At 50.2% G+C, this 21,477-nt stretch overlaps 4 protein-coding genes across 4 annotated transcripts; 3 read left to right on the top strand and 1 right to left on the bottom strand.

Moving 5' to 3' along the window:
* LOC306949382 (olfactory receptor 51E2-like) lies at window positions 1-957 on the top strand (the record flags this gene model as incomplete). The annotated part of the gene is made up of 1 exon (XM_079539246.1): window positions 1-957. The coding sequence occupies one exon, from the start codon at window positions 1-3 to the stop codon at window positions 955-957; it is 957 nt and encodes a 318-aa protein (XP_079395372.1).
* A 6,275-nt stretch (window positions 958-7,232) lies between these two features.
* On the top strand, window positions 7,233-8,180 carry LOC306949402 (olfactory receptor 52R1-like; the record flags this gene model as incomplete). Its single annotated transcript, XM_079539270.1, has 1 exon — window positions 7,233-8,180. One exon carries the CDS (start codon window positions 7,233-7,235, stop codon window positions 8,178-8,180), a length of 948 nt encoding a protein of 315 aa, XP_079395396.1.
* Window positions 8,181-13,384: 5,204 nt separating this feature from the next.
* LOC306949393 (olfactory receptor 52R1-like) lies at window positions 13,385-14,332 on the top strand (the record flags this gene model as incomplete). The annotated part of the gene is made up of 1 exon (XM_079539258.1): window positions 13,385-14,332. One exon carries the CDS (start codon window positions 13,385-13,387, stop codon window positions 14,330-14,332), a length of 948 nt encoding a protein of 315 aa, XP_079395384.1.
* Window positions 14,333-20,057: 5,725 nt separating this feature from the next.
* LOC306949371 (olfactory receptor 51A4-like) lies at window positions 20,058-21,017 on the bottom strand (the record flags this gene model as incomplete). Its single annotated transcript, XM_079539235.1, has 1 exon — window positions 20,058-21,017. One exon carries the CDS (start codon window positions 21,015-21,017, stop codon window positions 20,058-20,060), a length of 960 nt encoding a protein of 319 aa, XP_079395361.1.
* Window positions 21,018-21,477: the final 460 nt, after the last annotated feature.

The following is a 21,477-nucleotide window of genomic DNA, read 5'->3' as shown; positions in this document are numbered from 1 at the left end:
ATGCCCTTCCCCAACAGCTCTGACCTCAGCCCATCCTCCTTCATCTTGGCCAGTATCCCAGGGCTGGAGGCTGCCCATTTCTGGATGGCGATCCCTTTGTGCTCCGTGTACGTTATGGCTGTCGCAGGCAACTGCATGGTGCTGTTCATCGTCAAGACGGAGCCCAGCCTGCACGTTCCCATGTACTTCTTCCTCTGCATGCTGGCTGCCATCGACCTGGCCTTGTCCACCTCCACGGTGCCACGTGTCCTCGCCTTCTACTGGTTCAACACCAGGGAGATCAGCTTTGGAGCCTGCCTTGTCCAGATGTTCTTCATACACACGCTCTCGGCCATTGAGTCCACCATCCTCCTGGCCATGGCTGTGGACCGCTATGTGGCCATCTGCCACCCGCTGAGACACGCTGCCATCCTCACCAATGCAACGACAGCAAAAATAGGGCTGGCAGCCATGGTCAGAGGAGTTCTCTTCTTCCTGCCCTTGCCTTTGCTCCTGCTGCCCCTTCCCTTCTGCAGCTCACGGGTGCTGTCACACTCCTTCTGCCTGCATCAGGACGTGATGAACCTGGCCTGCGCCAACACGACCCCCAGCGTGGTGTATGGCCTCACCGCCATCCTGCTGGTCATGGGGCTGGACGCCCTCCTCATCTGCATCTCCTACTTCCTGATCCTCAAGGCTGTCCTGCGGCTGGCATCGTGGAAGGAGAGGCTCAAGGTGTTCAGCACCTGCATTGCCCATATCTGCGTGGTCCTGGCCTTCTACGTGCCACTGATCGGGCTGTCAGTGGTGCACCGGTTTGGGAAGGATCTGGCCCCGCTGGTCCATATCATCATGGGGAACATCTACATCCTTGTGCCAGCTGTGCTCAACCCCATCATCTACGGGGTGAGGACTAAAGAGATACGGAGGAGGATCCTAAATTTCATTCACATACACAACAACAGAACTGCCCAGTGACTTGTGCTTGGATGTCGTGTCCTGTTCCCACTCACTGTCTCAACTTGTTTTACACTCAAAGTCCTTGGAGCTGGGGCTGTCCTCTGTGCAGCACTCAGCACACTGTAGGATCCTCTAAGGTGCTATCGCAGGGTAAAAAGAAGATAACAGCTGTAAACTGCTTCCAAGAGTGCTTACTCCACCAAACCTGGAGTGAGTCTACCATGATGATCCAAATCCAACCCTGATCCAGCAGATATGGGGAGGAAAAAATGTCTCAGCAAACTAACAGCGTCTTGACACTGCACTTCTTTGTCCCCATCTCCTCTCTAATTTGCACAGCTGAGTGAATGCCACAGTCGTTCCTGAATGATTTAGATAATTCATGGGTTTTGCTCGTGATGTGCTCACTGTCCAAAAACATTTGAGCAACGTTTTTGGCTAAAATTTATTTTTAAGTGAAATAATTGCAGGTAACCTTAAAGGTGCAGGAATGCACTTTAAAAGTGCTCCACCTCTATAGTCCTGTTCTGATCTACTGGGTGTCCAGTTAATACAGCTCTGACCCCTCACAGCTCAGAGGTGTGACAGGGGTTGTGAAAATAATTTTCATTTATAATTATATTCTGGAAAACCAGCCTCTCAAGAGAGAAATGAGGAAGTTGTAAATGTGAGGGATCGTCCCCAGCTGAACGAATCACTATTTCCTAGTGGAAGGTGTTTTATTCTTTGACTTCACACGTGTATGAATTTCCAAACGAGCTCAAGACCTCCACCTTTCAGATTTTTCTTACAATTCCAAGGTATTCTGCATTAAATCAGAATATCTCATAGCCTCTCCTCACAAGAGTCTCACAACTCTTCTTTCAGTGGGAAGCTATAAAACTCCTTAAATGTGATGGAAGCCTTCAAGTCTTGGGGCCAATGAAGATGTGAAAGATGATGCAGATGATTTCGTGGTTTGAAGTGCATTTGTTTTGGCTGGCCTTCACCAATCCACAGGCACATACTTAGAAATGTAGCTTACCAACATTGTTTTTCTGGAGAATAGAAAAGAAAAAAAGAACAATGTACAAGACATTTTTCATTGACATCATCTCATAATTTGGAAAAAGGTTAAAGACCTTGGGAAGGGATGTTGTGTCATTGGACTTGCAATGAAGCACACCGATTTAAAGATGTTCTCATATCTTTTCTTTCCCCAGTCCATTGAAAATCTTTATGTACTCCGTCTTTATAGAAATGATTTCTTCTTCGTAAATAGAAAAAGATCCAAGCAATCCTTTCTTTTCCCTCTTGGCTTAAACTCTCGCCTTGTTGCTTGTTGGCTATTTTAAACTGTGCTCTCCATCCCCGAGGTAGCTGTGGAGTCTCCCTCCTTGGAGACCTTCAGAAGCCATCTGGGCTGCATTTGCACGGGCAGGAATGTGTTTGCTGTTCCCACAGATTGATTCTGGAGCAGCCCCTGGAACTCCTCTGGTGAGAGGGCTGGGTGATCTCTAGCTGGCTGTCTCTACACAGGTGAGTAACAGAGAGGAAGTCAACTGGGAGCAAAACCCTTCATGTCAGGACATCTCACAGATGACCAGAGGTACCAGGGACTTCCGTGATCTGTGCTCCATTAGGAGGTCCAGGAGCTCTTGAACACTGCTGTCTCCATCAGGAGAATATTATCAAAGAATCCATGGGGCAATTCGGGTTGGAAGGGAGCTCCAAACATCTCCAGTCCAAACTCCTGATCAGCACAGGTGCAGCTTCAGGGTCAGAAAGGAAGCAAAGTTGTTCATCCAGTCTGCTGCTGAAAGCCTCCAAGGACAGATGTAGGACAGCATCTTTGGGCCTCTATTGCAATGATTGACTGTCCTTACTATGATTTTTTTTCCTCTTTTTATCTGGCTTGAACCTCTCATTTCAACTCACACTTGTGTCTCATCCTCCCACTGCACCACGCTGTGAAAGCCTGGGTTCGTCTTCCCAGTTATGTCCTCATGGGCAGGGAAAGGCTGCTCACCTTGGGAAGAGCCAAAGCTCTGAAGCTGAACAAGCCTGTTTTCCTCCTCAAGTATCACTGATCCAGCCCCAGCCACCCTGCTAGCTATCAGATGAAATTCTCCCCACTATCAGTGCCTTTTTTGTGCTAGGGCCCCAAACTGGATTGGTTACCTAGATGTGGTTTAGCAAGTGCTGGGTAACCCCTCGAGGACACGGCCTATCACTGTCTAGAAAAGTCATCCCAGCACCCAACACAATGAACACTGGGAGGGACAGGTAGAGAAGGAGAAAAGACCAAAACAGAAATGCCAGGGGGTGTAATTCTGCATTAGCTCACAATATACATGTGGAATCATGCTTTGCAGTCAAAGAGTCATAGGGTGCTTTTTTTTTTTAGTGCTAAATGGATCAGAATCCTTGGGGAAAGCCCACAGAATTATGTTTAGCTATGAAAAAAAAAAAAAAAAAAAAGTGTATTTTGGAAAACAGCATAAGGAAAATGTATTATTTCCATCAGAGAGAATGGAAGCAAAGAAAAGCAAGCAAATACCTCAGAAGTGCAGAGGTTCAAGAGCTCTCCTCCCTCACGGCTGTCAGGAGTGGGCACACAGAGGCAGCCGTGGTTCTTGTCCAGAGCAGCAGACCAGGGAGCCCTGCTCACTCTTGAAGCTTTCATCACTGTGTTGTCTTTGACGTGTGGTTTATCACTGTGGCACCTTGTCCAGCCACCAGCACCGCTGGCTCTGAGGATGCGTGGGATGTTTATGGGATTGCATTTGTGGGGTATTAAATTCCAGAGAGAACTTTATGCCTGTCTGTCCTCCTGTCCAGCACAGATCTTCTGTTGCACCAGGGCTGTCTTACATCTTGCCCCTAACTCCTAGTTGTGATGAAAGAGGATGCTCACCCAGAGCACATGCTGCTTTGCTTGAGGGACTTCAGCTGGCAGGAAATACACTGAAGTGTGGTGTGATTTCTTCTGATTGCCAGCTAACACTGGAGGAAAAGGAGTGTCCTCTTTGTAGTCTGTATTTCTGTAGCTTTGGACTCTATGAAGCACGTTTTGCTATAAGCTTTTCTCCTAAATTAAAGCACATTTTATTTCAAAATATTTTCATTTAAGCAAGTTACAAGTAGTTTCTACCTGGGACTTAAAAGCAATTTCACCCCTTGTCATTTTTGTCAGATTCTGTTTTATTAGAGCTTGACGGGCAACATATTTTCATAAAAATGGAAACAATCTATACCTGCCTAATGTGATTGGAGAAGTGTGAATGAATTCTCCAGAGGTGCGCTATGGATCCAAACAATTTTCAGATGGCTGTGACATTGAGAAATGGCTCCTGCTCGTTCTCCATATGTTCCTTATTTTGTTTCCTTTTGTACTGAGAGAAAAATTAATAAAGGAAAATGAATGAACCATCCTGAAAATGCTGTGTTTTTTTTTTACTAGCCATCCACTTCTCAGAAAGACTGTTAATAGAGCCACAGAGAAGGGAGGTATGATGAATCCTTCCTTAAGGAGCTTCTGGGTCCCTGATACCCTTGTTCATTGTGGAGTCCCCAAGTCAACACGATCCTGAAGTAGTAGCAGGCTCCAGTGAGAGCACGGTGTCTGAATTCCTCTCTCCACCATGAGCAGGACCAAGTGCCACAGGTGGGGATGCACAGAGTTTGCTGGTCTTCACTCAGCCCCAAGTACCCTCACAGAGGAAGAGGAAAGAACCAAAGTCACTTGAAAAAGGGAGAGAAAAGGGAAAGGAGAAATAAGGAGAGAGAAGTAGGGGAAGGCAGAACGCAAGGAAGGCTTGCATACAAATGGAGAGAGAACAGGAAGTCACGGGAGCACAGAATTGGCAAAGGAGTCAACAAGGAGTGACATGAGACCAGTGCAGCGGTTGGAAATGAACTATCAGTGTTGATATGTTCACTGATTGTTGGGATTGATAGAGTTTAAGACAGTCCAAAAGAAAAAACAAAGGTTTCTTACAGAAATTGACGTGGCCAAAGATTTGATGCAGAAATGTAATGAGAAACTTCATCAAGAGGAAGATGTCCCTGGCAATGACAGAGAAGGACGCTTAGACTACCTTTAAGGGACCTGCCCAACCCAAATCAATCTTTGATGCTATACTGCATGGACACCACAGAAATAGCACAGGGAGGTACAGCGTGCCCCAGTGCAGAGCAAGTAACTCAACAAACTCTGGAAGATACTGTAAGAAAACAGATAGAAAACTGAACAAAGTTTTAGATCAAAACTGTACAACAGACGATGAGGTCATCAGCATTGAGGTGGATAAAAGTTGATTTCTTTTGTGTTTCTTTTTTCTCTCCCTAATTACAGGCTAATCGGCAGGGGAAATTCAGAACTCTGCTAAGGTTTACCTGTAGCTTATAAATATCTCCTGGTCCCCACAGTGCCCAGTCCCTGCCTGGAAACCTGCAGAAGGCGGGTGAGTATGGAGGGTTGGGGCAGAACTCGGCTGGTCTTGAGGCTCGCGCTCTCCCTGGCCATGCCGTGCCCTCCCTTCTTGCTGCTGCTGCAGCTCTCCCACACAAGTGACCACGGCCCCAGGGCAGTTTCTGAAGGCTCTTGCCAGGTCCCCAGCACTGCCCTGTCTGTGCTGCAGGGCTTCTCAAGCAATCCCTTTCCCCAGCTCTTGGGAAAATCCCGGGAGCTCAGCCATGTTTGGGGGCTGAGTGAACTGCAGTCTGTGCAGGACAGGAATGGGCACTGCAGGAGCACTGCCGTGGAGGGGGCTTCTCCAAATGCGGGGCCACTGCCTCGGGGCTTTGCTCTGCAATTGCACGTTTCTCACCCATGGCAAACACCCAGTGCCTCTGCTCACAGCAGCAGGCAGCGTGCTTCAGAACAAAGCTTCTGCGGAGCTGGAGGCTTGCTGCCAATGACTTTGCATCCCCTCTGTGCCCTTTTCCAGGTTTGCTTTGGACTGCTTTCCATCTGCAAGTTCTTATTTGCAAATTCAAATTCAGCAACAATCCTTTTTGCATGCTGTATGAGTTTCAATAGGGCCAAGAGTCAGGTCCTGCATTTTGGTCACAACAACCCCAGGCAACCCTACAGGCTTGGGGAGGAGTGGCTGGAAAGCTGCCTGATGGAAAGGGACCTTGGTGTGCTGATGGACAGTCAGGTGAATGTGAGCCAGCAGTGTGCCCAGGTAGCCAAGAAGGCCAATGGCGTCCTGGCTTGTATGAGGAATGGAGTAGTGAGCAGGACTGGGGAAGTCATCCTGCCCTGTACTTGGTACTGGTGAGGCCTTACCTTGAGATCTGTGTTCAGTTTTGGGCACCTCAGTACAGAAAGGACATGGAGGTGCTGCAGCAGGTCCAAAGAAGGGCAACAAGGCTGGGGAGGGCTTGAAGAATGTGGCCTATGGGGAGAGACTGAAGGAAGTGGGGCTGCTCAGTCTGGGGAAAAGAGGCTGAGGGGAGACCTGACTGCTCTCTTCCAACAGCTGAAAGGGGATTGCAGCAGAGCGGGGTTGGTTTCTTTTCACTGGCGACAGGACGAAGGGAAACGGCCTCAAGTTGTGCCAGGGGAGGGTTAGGTTGTATATCAGGAAAAACTTCTGTACAGAAAGGGCTGTAAAGCACTGCAATGGGCTGCACAGGGAGGTGGTTGAGTCCCCATCCCTGGATGTGTTTAAAAATTGTTTGGATGTGGTGCTCAGAGATATGATTTAGGAGTGGGTTGTTAGAGTATGGTTGGGCTGTGACTGGACCTGATGACCTTTAAGGTCTTTTCCAACCTAAGCAATTCTATGCTTAGGACATATGCTTAAGACTCTTAAGACACTTGGTAAAGTGGGACAGACAGGGACACTTGTAAGTGGGAACTTACAAGTTGGGGGGAAGGGGGAAGTTCTTTACCCAGGGAGTGGAGAGGTACTGGAACAGCTGCCCAGAGAGGCTGTGATGCCCCGTCCTTGGAGGTGTTCAAGGCCAGGTTGGATGGGGCCCTGGGCAGCCTGGTTTAGCATTTAACGTGGAGGTTGGTGGCCCTGCATGTGGCAGGGGGTTGAAGATTCATGATCCTTGAGGTCCCTTCCAACCCTGGCCATTCTGTGATTCTGTGACTCTGTGAACTGACAGACACTTGTGGGAAACGTGCTCTCCTGAACCAGTGCAAGCAGCTGTCCCAGGACTGGCTCTCTTGCACTTCTAAATCCATGTCTCCCTGACGTCTGTGTTTGCTGCTGACAACATCATCTCCAGGGTGCTGGATGCTTTGTTACAGGATGTGAGAGCCCTCAGGGTAGGCAAGAGACAAGAAGGGCTTCATGTCTTCTCTGAACTCCACCAGCCCCTCCCACCCCCCCTCCTTCCTCCTGCTTGGCATTCCTGGGCTGGAGAAGGAGCAGTTCTGGATTGCCTTCCCCTTCTGCATCATGTACGCCATAGCTGTGCTGGGCAACATCATCCTTCTCCTCATTATCAAGACAGAGTCAAGCCTGCGTGAGCCCATGTACCTCTTCCTGGCCATGCTGGCTTTCACTGACCTGGTCCTCTCTACATCCATGCTGCCCAAAACGCTCGCCATCTTCTGGTGGGGCTCCAGGGAGATTGGCTTTGTTTCCTGCCTTGTTCAGTTGTTCTTTGTGCACACCTTCACAGCAGTGGAGTCAGGCGTGCTCATGGCCATGGCCTTGGATCGCTACTTTGCCATCTGCCATCCCCTGCGGCACTCCAGCATCCTCTCCATGCCGGTGGTGGCAGCTCTGGGGAGCCTGGTGCTGCTGCGTGGAGTCCTCATGGTGAGTCCCATGTGCTTCCTGCTGGAGAGGAAGGCCTTCTGCCAGCATCGTGTCATCTCCCATTCCTACTGTGAACACATGGCCGTGGTGAAGCTGGTATGCGAGGACACCAGAGTCAGTGCTGCCTACGGCCTCTCTGTGGCCTTGTCAGTGATAGGAGCTGACCTTACGGTGATTGTTGTGTCCTACACGATGATCCTGCGAGAGATAACGAAGCTGTCATCCTCCAACACACAGCTCAAGACCTTTAACACATGTGTATCACATGTCTGCGTCCTCCTCACATTTTATGTCTCTGGACTCTTCACATTCCTTGCCCACCGGTTTGGACACAGCATCCCTCAGCACATCCATATAATGGTGGCCAACCTCTACATGCTGGTGCCATCCACTTTAAACCCCATCATTTATGGGCTGAGAACCAAGAAACTCAGGAACAAGATAGTTGTCCTCTTCCAGCAAAGGGGAATCTGACTCGTGTCTGTATGTCACAAATGGTTCTCATTTTCTGCTGATGACTTCCATATATTTGAACAGTTAATGCTGAGAGTCTTTGTTCCAGGAAATACAATTTCTCAGTTCATGGAACACATGGTGAGCATTCTTGGTAGATTTTCTTTTACTAGTGTAATTAAAGATTTCCTGTGTAATTAAAGATGGCAAAAAGACTTTCAGTCTGCCTTTTACAGTGCTGGGAAGAACTTAAAATCCTCTATGATAAAATACTTTAACGATTGGGCAAATAAATATTCTTCAAATACAAATATTTCCAGTCTGACCCTCACACTGAGCATCTCCAAAAGACCTTTCTGTAGCAGCCCTCATTTTGCCAGCACTGTTCTCTGGGCTGTGTGAATGTGCTCAGATGTGAATGACAGCTGTCCTTGTAGAGGAATCGGGGAACATTGAATCTCATGCTCTGCATTCACCCTTTTGTTTTATGTTTGTGAAGTAGACACATCCAAAACATTCCTAGAGAAGACAATTCATAAGATCCTACGTAAATGCAAACCTTCCTAAAAAAACCAGACTTTCTCACCGATGAAATTATTGGTAGTGACCAGTCATAGAGAGATCATTGCTCACAAGACTGTGCTCTACCACCAGCAGTCAAACATCCCAATAAACCAGTAAACGTGTTTTACTAAACCGCTGCCTGGAATGTCAGAAAGGTAGGAGGCTCAACACGGTGAAGCTCAGATGTGGACCCAAATTCAAGTATTGAATCTGACTCTCACATGCTCTGGACCTCTGCTCCGTGTGCAACGTGAGCAGCGTTACCAGGCACAGAGGACATCTCCGACCTGGCCTGGCACTGCGTGGAGCTCTCTGTCTCCACAGCAGACGTGACAATGAGGGCTGCCCACGGGGAGGCCCTGCTCCCTGCTCTGTGTCTGAGCTGGATACCAGTGGTGACACAGGAATATCATCACAGCTGGTCAGCAAATTCACCCACCATTTGTTCCTTTACATCAGGCAGGTCCATCCCATAGCCTGCAGACTGCATTTGAGCTGTACAAGGTAGTAATTAGGTTCAGTCCCTGCTGCCATCCATTGTGACAGCAGCTCTTCCCTGCCAGGTGGCTCTGGGTGCACAGCCGTCACTCAGCAACAAGCCAGACATCAGTCCAAGACAATTCCTCTTCACTCAACACAGCCCCAGCAAAAATTTGCACACCTCTGCTCTGCAACTTTCCACATCCCTACTTCCACTGAGTTGGCATACGTCAGGAGTGCACTCTGCAAACTTCCACCACGTGGAACATGCGCACACGGTGCTCTCTGGAGTTTGGGATACGTGCTCCTTTTCCAGGTCACTATATACGTCCTCCAGCACAGCTCACTCCCTCAGCTACCTCTCTTCACAGTAGTCCATGGCCCAAAGCTGCTTCTGGACCTTGTCCTTTTCCAGCAGGGATGGGCTTGTTAGGGATGTGAAGGTTGGGGGCACCTTGGGATTTAGCGATCATGAGATGGTCGAGTTCAGGATCTTGTGCGGAAGAATTAAAGCAAAAAAGTAGGATTGCTATCTTGGACATCCAGGGAGTCAACTCCGATCTTTTTCAAGGCCTACTTGGAGGGATCTCATGGCCTAGAATGCTAGAATGTAAAGGGGCTCACAAGATCTTGGCAACATTTAAACAGCACTTCTTCCAAGCTCAAGACTTGTGCATCCCTAACAGTGGGAAACTGGGGAAAGGAGGCAGGAGACCTGCGTGGATGAGCAAGGAGCTCATGGATAAGATCAAAGGGAAGAAGAAGGTTCATGAAATGCAGAAAAAGGGCCTGTCCTCGTGGGACAACTATAGGAGTGTTGTCAGGGCCTGCAGGGAAGCAATGAGGAAGGCTGAAGCTTGCCTGGAGCTTAAGCTGGTGGAGAAGATAAATAAGAAGAGCTTCTCTTTCATATGCTAACAGTAAAAGGATGACTCAGGACAATGCGGGTCCCCTGCTGAACAAGGGAGGTGTCCTGGTAATGGGAGATGCTGAGAAGGTGGAGATGCCAAATGCCTTCTTTGCTTCGGTCGTCACTTCAATGTCTGCCCCTCGGGACTTCTGGACACTGGAGGGAAGAGAGAGAGCCTGGGAAACTGAGAGCTTCGCTTACACTGTGGAAGGGGTGGTCCCAGAGCATCTGGGATGGATGTGCAGAAATCCATGGGCACGGATGGGATGCATCCATGTGTGTTGAGGGAGCTGGCAAAGGAGATTGCCAAATAGCTCCCTGTCATCTCTGACAGGTCTTGGAGAACAGGAGAGGTGCCTGAAGACTGGAGGAGAGCCTGTGTCACTGCGGTCCTCAAAAAGGGGAAGAAGGAGGATCCAGGAAACTACAGGCCAGTCAGTCCAACCTCTGTCCCTGGAAAGGTGACAGAACAGCTTGTTCTGGATGCCATCTGCAAGCAACTGAAAGAGAAGACGGTCATCAGGAATAGTCAGCATGGATTCTCCGAGGGAAAATCGTGCTCAACCACCCTCATAGCCTTCTGTGATGGCATCTCTGTCTGAGTAGGTGGGGGGAGAGCAGTGGACATCATCTACCTTGACTTCAGCAAGGCTTCTGATACAGTCTCCCACAACATCCTGGTATTGAAGCTGAGAAAGTGTGCGATAGATGAGTGGACGCTGAGGTGGGCTGAGAACTGGCTGACTGGACGAGCTCAGAGGGTTGTGATCAGTGCTGCAGTGTCCCGTTGAAGGCCCGTGACTAGCAGTGCTCCCCAAAGGTCAGGGTTGTGTCCAGTCTTGTTCAATATCTTCATCTCCAACCTTGATGAGTGGAAAGGTGTCCACCCTCAGAAAGTGCACCAATGATACAAAGCTGGGAGGAGTGGCTGACAGACCTGAAGGCTGTGCTGCCATTCAGCAAGACCTGGACAGGCTGGAGAGCTGGGCAGGAACAAACCAGATGAGGTGTGACAAAAGCAAGTGTTGAGTCTTGAACCTGGGAAGGAATAAGCGCAGGTATCAGCAGAGGTTGGGACGTGAGCTGCTGGACAGGAGCTCTGCAGAGAAGGACTGGGGGTGCTGGTGGACGACAGGTCGGCCGTGAGCCAGCAGTGTGCCCTGCTGGACAGGAAGGGCAATGGGATCCTGGGCTGCATTAGAAGGAGCGTGGCCAGCAGGGCAAGGCAGGGGATCCTCCCCTCTGCTCTGCCCAGGTGAGGCCTCACCTGGAATACTGTGTCAAGTGAGGGAAGGATTGTCCCTTTCTCCTGCGGCGTTGACAACATTCCCTTCTCTGGTGAGGTATTCCAGCATCCTGGCTTCTTTGCTCTATCAGTCTGCTCTGTTGACCCCATGTTCCCAGCGTTGGAGCATCCAGGGGACAAATGGATCACATGGACGCAATCTCAAATGTTTTCACAAAACTTGCAGCTCGGTCAGGGATACGTTCTGGATGGTTACTGACACTTTTATGAGGTCTGCCTCTACTTGTGGATCTCTTCCTTCACCTTGTGAATGGCCATGTAAAGAAGTAGCCTTCCTCTTCCTCTTTGCTAATTGGTATTTCTTCCCCAACTAAGTAAGCCAAAATTTGCATCCGTTGTTTCATTTAGAGAGGAGGGTGATGGACACTGGCATGTCTTGGTACCCTGGTTCAGCTGCTCCAGAGCCAGGGTCAGAAGTTAGGTAAGAAGAGGGCATGGAATAGGTGTTGTTTCAGCCCTGGGCTTCTCACAGGACTTAAATGAGATCTAGAGGCATTTTCCTACTTTCCAGGGCTCACCATAGTGTTTAATTGCATTCTGAAGAGTTCAGCAGCATTTATCAGGAGCAGAAATCAGGCGCACAGGTCAGGAGGTCTCAGGGAGAATCCCGTGACGGACTGTGAAGCCATAGACTGGGTTGGCTGAGCATTCTTTGGGCCCATGGTGACTCCAGAAGGGAGAGGACAGTCCTCAGTTCACATGCAAAAGGCCTAAAATAAGGGAATGGGAGAGATAAGGAGAGAGATAGAGGGGAGGGAAGGGTGGGAGGATGGGTTGCACGGTGGTGGAAAGAGGACAGGGAGTCGCAGGATCCCCAACATGGCACCCAAGGGGCATGACCCTGATAATCTTTACTGGTCCCTTCCAACCCAAACCATTCAATGATCCCATATTGTGTGGACACCACAAAAATCACACAGGGAGGTTCAATGAGCCACAACATGGGGCAAGTAACTCAACGAACTCTGGAAGGTACTGAAAGAAAACTGACCAAAGTTTTTCACAGACTATGAGCTCACCTGCACTGAGGTGATTAAAAGTTGATTTCTTTTGTGTTTCTTTTTTCTCTCCCTAATTACAGGCTAATCGGCAGGGGAAATTCAGAACTCTGCTAAGGTTTACCTGTAGCTTATAAATATCTCCTGGTCCCCACAGTGCCCAGTCCCTGCCTGGAAACCTGCAGAAGGCGGGTGAGTATGGAGGGTTGGGGCAGAACTCGGCTGGTCTTGAGGCTCGCGCTCTCCCTGGCCATGCCGTGCCCTCCCTTCTTGCTGCTGCTGCAGCTCTCCCACACAAGTGACCACGGCCCCAGGGCAGTTTCTGAAGGCTCTTGCCAGGTCCCCAGCACTGCCCTGTCTGTGCTGCAGGGCTTCTCAAGCAATCCCTTTCCCCAGCTCTTGGGAAAATCCCGGGAGCTCAGCCATGTTTGGGGGCTGAGTGAGCTGCAGTCTGTGCAGGACAGGAATGGGCACTGCAGGAGCACTGCCGTGGAGGGGGCTTCTCCAAATGCGGGGCCACTGCCTCGGGGCTTTGCTCTGCAATTGCACGTTTCTCACCCATGGCAAACACCCAGTGCCTCTGCTCACAGCAGCAGGCAGCGTGCTTCAGAACAAAGCTTCTGCGGAGCTGGAGGCTTGCTGCCAATGACTTTGCATCCCCTCTGTGCCCTTTTCCAGGTTTGCTTTGGACTGCTTTGCATCTGCATCACTGACAATCTGTTCTGCATGCGCCAAGAGCCTCAGAATGAGGGACAGACAGGGACACTTGTAAGTGGGAACTGACAGACACTTGTGGGAAACGTGCTCTCCTGAACCGGTGCAAGCAGCTGTCCCAGGGCTGGCTCTCTTGCACTTCTAAATCCACGTCTCCCTGACGTCTGTGTTTGCTGCTGACAACATCATCTCCAGGGTGCTGGATGCTTTGTGACAGCAGCCTTGAGGGTAGGCAAGAGACAAGAAGGGCTTCATGTCTTCTCTGAACTCCACCAACCCCTCCCACCCCCCCACCTTCCTCCTGCTTGGCATTCCTGGGCTGGAGAAGGAGCAGTTCTGGATTGCCTTCCCCTTCTGCATCATGTACGCCATAGCTGTGCTGGGGAACATCATCCTTCTCATCGTCATCAAGACAGAGTCAAGCCTGCATGAGCCCATGTACCTCTTCCTGGCCATGCTGGCTTTCACTGACCTGGTCCTCTCTACATCCATGCTGCCCAAAACGCTCGCCATCTTCTGGTGGGGCTCCAGGGAGATTGGCTTTGTTTCCTGCCTTGTTCAGTTGTTCTTTGTGCACACCTTCACAGCAGTGGAGTCAGGCGTGCTCATGGCCATGGCCTTGGATCGCTACTTTGCCATCTGCCATCCCCTGCGGCACTCCAGCATCCTCTCCATGCCGGTGGTGGCAGCTCTGGGGAGCCTGGTGCTGCTGCGTGGAGTCCTCATGGTGAGCCCTGGCTGCTTCCTGCTGGAGAGGAAAGCCTTCTGCCAGCATCGTGTCATCTCCCATTCCTACTGTGAACATATGGCCGTGGTGAAGCTGGTATGTGAGGACACCAGAGTCAATGCTGCCTATGGCATCTTTGTGGCTTTTGCAGTGATAGGAGCTGACCTCACGGTGATCGCTGTGTCCTACGCCATGATCCTGTGGGTGGTACTGAAGCTGTCATCATCTGACACACAGCTCAAGGCCTTTAACACGTGTGTATCCCACATCTGTGTCATCCTGGCGTTTTATGTCTCTGGCCTCTTCACATTCCTCACCCACCGGTTTGGACACAGCATCCCCCAGCACATCCATATATTGGTGGCTGATATCTACATACTGTTGCCCCCCGCCGTAAACCCCATCATTTACGGGGTCAGAACCAAACAACTGAGGGACAAGATAGTTGTCCTCTTTCAGAGGAAGGGAATCTGACCCGTGTCTCTGTGCCACAAACTGAGCTCATCAGTTAAACGGAACCCTGGTCAATTGATGGGGTTAACTCTGTGACTCTTTGTTCAGAGAAGCTTTCCTTCATGCTTCGATCACATGGAAAGCATTCTTGCAGAGATCTCTACATTTTCCTTTCCGTTACTTTTCCTAAGTGTCTCAGGAAGAACTTCAGCAGTAAGTCTCACATGCATAGTGTTCTTTGGACTACGTGAAATTAAATCCTTTGAAAAATACCAGAATTTCTCTGTGATGACATAAAACATGTTTTACAGAATCACTGCTCGGTATGTGAGAAGGTTAGGAGGCTGAATGCAGCTGTATGAGGAGCTATGGGATATGGTTTTGAGGCTTGTGGTAGCAATGGTAATGGGAGCAAAGTTGGACTAGTTGATCTCATTTCCAACCTTTCGATTCTATGATTCTATGACTGGATTATTCAGTGAAGCTCAGATGGGAAGCCAAATTCAAATTCTGAATCTGACTCTAACATGTTCTGGACCTCTGCTGTGTGTGCAGTGTGAGCAGTGTTACCAGGTACAGATCTCCCATCTAGCCTGGCACTGCTTGGAGCTCTCTGTGTCTCCACCGCAGCCCTGATAACAGGGCTGTCCACGGGGAGGCTCTGCTCCCTGTCTGTGTCTGAGCTGGATACCAGTGGATAGGCAGGAGATGGGCCCCAGAAGGGAAAATATGCTGAGGGAGGGAAATGGAAGGAGAAGCAGACAGGAGGAGAAAAAAGGATTGTCAGACCCTTTTCTGGTGGAGACTCAAATTTCAGCTCCCTTCATTCTTCTGGCAGTGCAGAAGCAGTGCTTCACAGACCACAGGCACTAGGCAAGGAAAGACAGGAGCAGAGACTCAACTTCAGTTCGTCTAAGAGCCGTTCCGAGAGCAGTCCTGCCTAAGGCAGAGCTGCACTGTTCTTCATGGTCTGATGCCCCCCCACAGCCTTTCTGGTGAGGCAGGATCCCCATTTTTCTGCAGGACACAAAAAATCCCTCATTATTCTCATTGTCCTTGAGCACATGGGAACTGCCCTCCTCTCAGATCATTGCCCACTGCCCTGTATCCTACAGTGGAAGTGGGAGAGGTCTCAAAAGGACCCCAGGGGATCTTTGTTGACCAGATACATGTCAAGGGGCTGCATCACTTACATCAGCCTTTGCTATGTGCTTATGTGCCATCACCATCCAATAATATCAGACAGTAGCAAGTGCTTAGCGTCCTACTCTTGGGTTCCCTTCTGTGTAAATCAATAGATCTGACTGTCAAAACTGGATCATTGTGCTGCAGGGTGGGGTGGTCACTGGGGAGAGAATCGTAGAATCATGGAATCACCAAGGTTGGAAAAGACCCACAAGATCACCCAGTCCAACCTATCACCAATAGCTCTCACCACGTCCCTCAACACAACGTCCAGACGTTCCTTGAACACCTCCAGGGTCGGTGACTCCACCGCCTCCCCGGGCAGCCCATTGCAGTGCCTGACCACTCTTTTGGAGATGTATTATCTCCTAATGTCCAGCCTGAATCTCCCCTGGCACAGCTTGAAGCCATTCAGAAGGGAACATGAGTCTATCCAGTCCATGGTGCCCCTTCTTGTGAGTTGGCTGGACAAAGTGGTGGGAACGCCATGGAGGCCCGTACCAAAACCAGGGACTAAACACAATTTCATGGAGTGATGTGGCTTTGGGTGATGTTTTAGAACCCATACTGAAAAATGATCTCATGACTGAAAAAGGACAAACCTGAATAGATGGGTGGGTAGTCCAGTGCTTTCAGGAGGCCAATCTCCTGAGGACAGTGCCTAAAAGTCACCACTGCCCTGACAGGGAGTTCTTCCCAACATCACTCCCTCCTCTCATTAGGATCACATCTCACTGCACCCACAGAGAGGATCCCTGCAGATGTTCATTCTGTCTCCTGAACAACACATTCAAGTCCTGCTTGACTGCACACCATCTTTCTAGTCCTTCTCAGCTCCCGATGGCAACCCAAGGCAACTCCGTGGTAGTCTCTGACTTGCCAATGGGTTTTATTTCCACCGGTATTAATCATGCATGGAATCATAGAAGCATTATTGTTGGAAAAGATCTCTAAGACTGTCTAGCCCAACCCTCCACTTACCGCCAGTATTTCCCACTGAACTGTGTCCTAATTACTACATCCACCCTCTCCTTGAACACCTCCAGGGAAGGAGACTCAGTCACCTCCCTGGGCTGCCTGTCCCAGTGACTGACAACTCCTTCCAAGAAGGAAGTTCTCCTAGTATCTAACCTGACCCTCATCTGTTGCTTCTTGAGGCCATTCCCTCTTGTTCTGTCTCTGCCACTTGGTAGCAGAGGCTGACCCTCACCTCTCCATAATCTCCTTTCAGGGAGTTGGAGAGAGCCATAATGTCTCCCCTGAACCTCCTCATCCCGGTTCTCTCAGCTGCTCCCCGTAAGACTTGAGTTCCAGACCCTTCACAGCTTCCTTGCCCTTCTCTAGACGTGCTCCAGGGACTCAATATCTTTCTTGTACTGAGGGGAAAATGATTGCATCATTTCCTTTGAATTTATGGATCAGCCAAAAAAGCAGAAGCAGATGTGCCCAGTGAGTCACAGAATCATTGAATCACAGAATGGTTTTGGTTTTAAGGGACTTTTAACATCATCCATTTGCAACCCCCTGCTGCAGGCAGGGACACCTCCCATAGCCCAGGTTGCTCACAGCCCCATCCAGCCTGGCCTTGAGGGCATCCAGGCAGGGGGCATCCACAGCCTGGCTGGGCAACGTGGGCCAGTGTCTCACCTCCCTCACAGGAAAGAATTTCCTTCTGATATCTGGTCTAAATCTGCCCTCTTCCAGTTTAAAACCATTTCCCCTTGTCCTGTTCTTATAAAAAGTCCCTCCCCAGCTTTCCTGTAGGCCCCTTCATTTTCTGGAAGGCCCCCATAAGGTCTCCTCGGAGCCTTCTCTTCTGCAGGCTGCATAGCCACAGTCCCCTCAGCCTGTCCTCATCGGGGAGGTGCTCCAGCCCTCTGATCATCTTTGTGGTCCTCCTCTGGACCTGCTCCAAAAATGCCATGGGCATGCTCCTTGCTCCAACAAGTCCTAAGGGAATTGGCTGCTGTAGTTACCAAGCCACTTGCTGCAGTGTTTGAAAAGCTGTGGCAATCAGGTGAAGCCCCTGGTGACTGGGAAAAAAAGGTAACATCATACCCTTTTAAAAAGGGTAAAAAGGACCACCCCCAGTAAATACAGAGGTCTGTCTCACCTCTGTGCCAGGGAGCAGCTCCTCCTGGAAGCTGTGCTAAGGCACATGGAACACAGGGAGGGGATATGGGAGAAACAGTATGGCTGCACCAGGGGCAAATCCTGCCTAACCGACCTATGGCCTTCCATGATGGTGTCGCTGCAACAGGGGGCAAGCGAAGTGCCACTGATGTCATCTATCTGGACTTCAGTAAGGCCTTTGACACAATATCCCACAGCATCCCTTTCTCCAAATTGGAAAGACAAGGGTTTGATGGGTGGACTGTTTGGTGGATAAAGAACCGGCTGCAGGATCGAGTGGTGGCCAATGACTCAACGTCTGGATGGAGATCAGTGAGAAGTGGTGTCCCACAGCAGTCAGTGCTGGGGCCAATACTCTTTAATATCTTCATCAATGCCATTGGCAGTGGGGTCGGGTGCACCCTCAGCAGTTTGCTGATGGCCCCGAGCTGCGGGGTGCAGTGACACAGCAGGGGGACGGGATGCCATCCAGGGGGACACAGACAGGCTGAGCACTGGGGCCAGCTGAACCTCGTCAGGTTTGACAAATCCAAGTGCAAGGTCTGCACCTGGGTCAAGACTCTGCACTGCACTGGGCATGGCTCACCTGGAGTACTAATCTGAGGGACATGGATTTGAGGGGTAGGCTATTTGATGGGTAAGGATTGTTTGGAAGGCCACAGACAGAGGACTGTGTTGTATGGCACTGTGTGCAAGCAGAGGCTGGTGATGAGCAGTGTCCCCCAGTAGTCTGTCTTGGGACCAGTTCTCTTCAACGTAAGTGTTTTGCTGATGGGTTTGCTGACGTGATCCAAAGAGCACAGAGTTCCCTTCCTCAGGCAGAGCCCTCTTCCTGGACTGGGAGGACTGAGCACTGAGTTTGATAAGATCTCATAATGCTTCCTCATTCCTTGTGAATGTCCTAAAGAAATATCAACAGCGAGGCTGTCAGGTGTATTACATACCTCTACTGCCACGCAGCAAGCTTCTGTCTGTCAGCTGTGCCACAACCCCTTGCTTTGAGATCCACTTCTATGGGACTATCGTCCAAATAAGATCTGAATTCCATGAGTTGCAGCTATGGTACACTCAAGAGCTTGTTATAGAAAAAGGAAGGACAAATACTGTCCAGAGCCAGAAATGTATTGCTATTGCAATGAACATCTCAACAAACTTATAAAAATACAGAAGATAGTTACTACCAATACAGTGCCCAACCTCATGTCGTTTGTAAGCTTTGAGAGTTCAGTGTGCTCTGCACTTACCCAGGTCACTGGTGGAAGTGTAGAACAAAATGAGTTCAAGGACATCCACTGGAGAGACCCCCGCTGACTCTTCTCTGGACTGGAAACGACCTACCCTTCATTCATCAGCTTCCCATCCCAGGGTGAGGCTTTCCTCCAACCCCCTTACAAAGTGATTGCTTTAATGCAATTTAGTCAAAGTCTCCGTGACATCCAGGTGTGTTACATCAACAGGATCCTCCAGCTGGAGCCACCCTCGGAGAAGTCCCACTGCCCTACGAGGATTTCCCCCTGCAGGAGCCCAGCTGACTCTAAAGGTTTTACCCATAAATGCTTACTCTGGTGCTTGTTCACAATATTCTTTCTCAAAACCACTGTCATCCCATCAGGAGAGGAAATCCTGCACACCGATCAGCAGGTCTCGGGGAAATCATGTAGAGACCCCATTGCAGGTGAAGGGAAGTTGATGATCACCTGTCCTCCAGCACTGTGACCATTTGTGGTACAGTGATGCCCCTGTCCAGCAACTCTGCAATTTCACATCCAGCTTTGTTCCAGGCTCAGGTGAGCAACACCAGGTACTGGGAGTTGATGATATCTAAGTGATATTTTTTGGTGGATTCTCTCCTCCATACCAGTTTCACACTGATCAAGATCTTCTGAGCTATCTGCTCCTAAGTATAGCTCTCATCCTTTGTCACCAAGCACTTCCCCCATTTCCCAGCTGGACTCCTGCTTTTGATGCCTTTAAAGAGCGTTCAGCTTTCTGAGCACTCTGTAATATGCTCTTCCCAGTAACTTACAGATCTCATAGCCTCCTGCTTCTGTTTGGGCTGGCACTTTTTCTGGGCATTTCATGCAGGAAAGAGTCCCACCTAATCAGGAGACCTGAGAGTGACTTGCAGTACCTACAGGGGCAATAAGAAAGAAGGGGCAAACTTTAACAGGGGCTGTGTGATAGGGCAAAGGGAAATGATTTCAAACTAGAACAGAGGAGATCTGGTTTATTTATAAGGAAAAAGTTTTTACAATAAGGATGGTGAGGCAGTGGCACAGAGAGGTGGTGGTGTCCCTTTCCTGGAGACACTCAAGGTCAGGGGATGGGGCTCTGAGCACTGATGGAGCTGTGGGTGTCCCTGTTAGCTGTGGGGAGTGGGACCTGATGGTCTGTAAGGGTCCCCTCCAACTCAAACTATTCTATGATTCTAACAGTTCTGGGCACGGCCAGGCCAGGCTGCTCTCCGACACAGGAGCCCCAGGAGGCCTTTGCAAATAGCCTTGCTTCTCATGCTGTAGAGGATTGGGTTCAATATAGGTGGGACAAAGAGGTAGACATTGGCCATGACAGCGTGGCTAATAGGTGGAGCATTCCTTCCATACCGGTGCATAATGGACAGCCCAGCCAAAGGGATGTAGAAGATAAGGACAGCACACAAGTGAGAGACACAAGTGTTTAGGGCTTTGGCCCGCTCCTCCCTGGAGGCGATGCCTAGCACAGTCCTGAAGATCATGACGTAGGACAGTGCAATGAGAACAAAGTCCAGGATTGCAACCAGCACCAAGGTTAAGCCGTACAGGCTGTTCAGGGTGGCATCTGTGCATGCCAGCCGTATAATGTCCTGGTGCAGACAGTAGGGGTGAGAAAGCACACGTGACCTGCAGAAAGGCAGCCACGTCAGGAGGCAGATCAATGGGAGAAGCGACAGTGTGCATCGGCAGATGATCCCCACCCCAATCTGTGCTACCCTGGCACTGGTGAGGATGGAGCAGTACCTCAGTGGGCAGCGGATGGCCACGTAGCGATCGAAGGCCATGGCCAGGAGCACTGAGGACTCCATGAAGGAGAAGGTGTGGATGCAGAACATCTGGATGAGGCAGGCGGGGAAGCTGATTTCCGTGGCACCCAACCAGAAGACGCGCAGCACGGTGGGCAGGGTGGACAGAGTCAGGCCCAGGTCTGTGGTGGCCAACATCAAAAGGAAATAGTACATGGGCTGGTGGAGCTGGCGATGCACTCTCACAACCAGCAGGATGGTGCCATTTCCCAGCACTGCAAGCAGGTACATGAGACCAAAAGGGAGGAACACCCAGTGGTGGAACTGAGCCGTCCCGGGAAGGCCTGCCAGCAGGAAAGGCTGAGCCTGGCTGCTGTTCCTGGGGTGCATGTTCAGCTTGGGCTGAGAGCAGCCTGGGCTAAAGACTTCATTCTCGTGAACGCTACAAGGTAATGCAGGATGAGATTTTAAGGGCAATGAAAACCAGCACAGTCTAAGGCTCCTTGTAGAGATCTTGCTTCTGCTCCCCTCGAAGACGTACCAGAGCAGGAACTAACATGGTGCAGTGTCAGCACAGCCCTTGGTTCTGCTTCATTTCCACAGGCTCCTCACCTGCACAATAGAAAATAACGTTATCTATTGCAGCAAGGCTACGTTCCTCCCAGGGTACTGCTGCAGCCCCTTCTGGCCCCCATGGATGACATTGCTCTCCTGCCCTGATAAGACGTCCATGATCCTCATCTCCATTAGCGTCCCCCTCAGTGTCTCCACATGGGCTTCTCCCTCCTAGGCCATGTCCCCATCCCTCTGCCTGCTCTCGCTTACAGGCACACCTGCCCAGCCAGCTCTC

This window comes from Tetrao urogallus, assembly GCF_951394365.1.
Source record: "Tetrao urogallus genome assembly, chromosome: 1".
In the NCBI taxonomy this organism is placed as follows: Eukaryota; Metazoa; Chordata; class Aves; order Galliformes; family Phasianidae; genus Tetrao; species Tetrao urogallus.
Note: the sequence above shows the minus strand (reverse complement) of the source record. Positions and strands in the feature narration are given on the sequence as shown.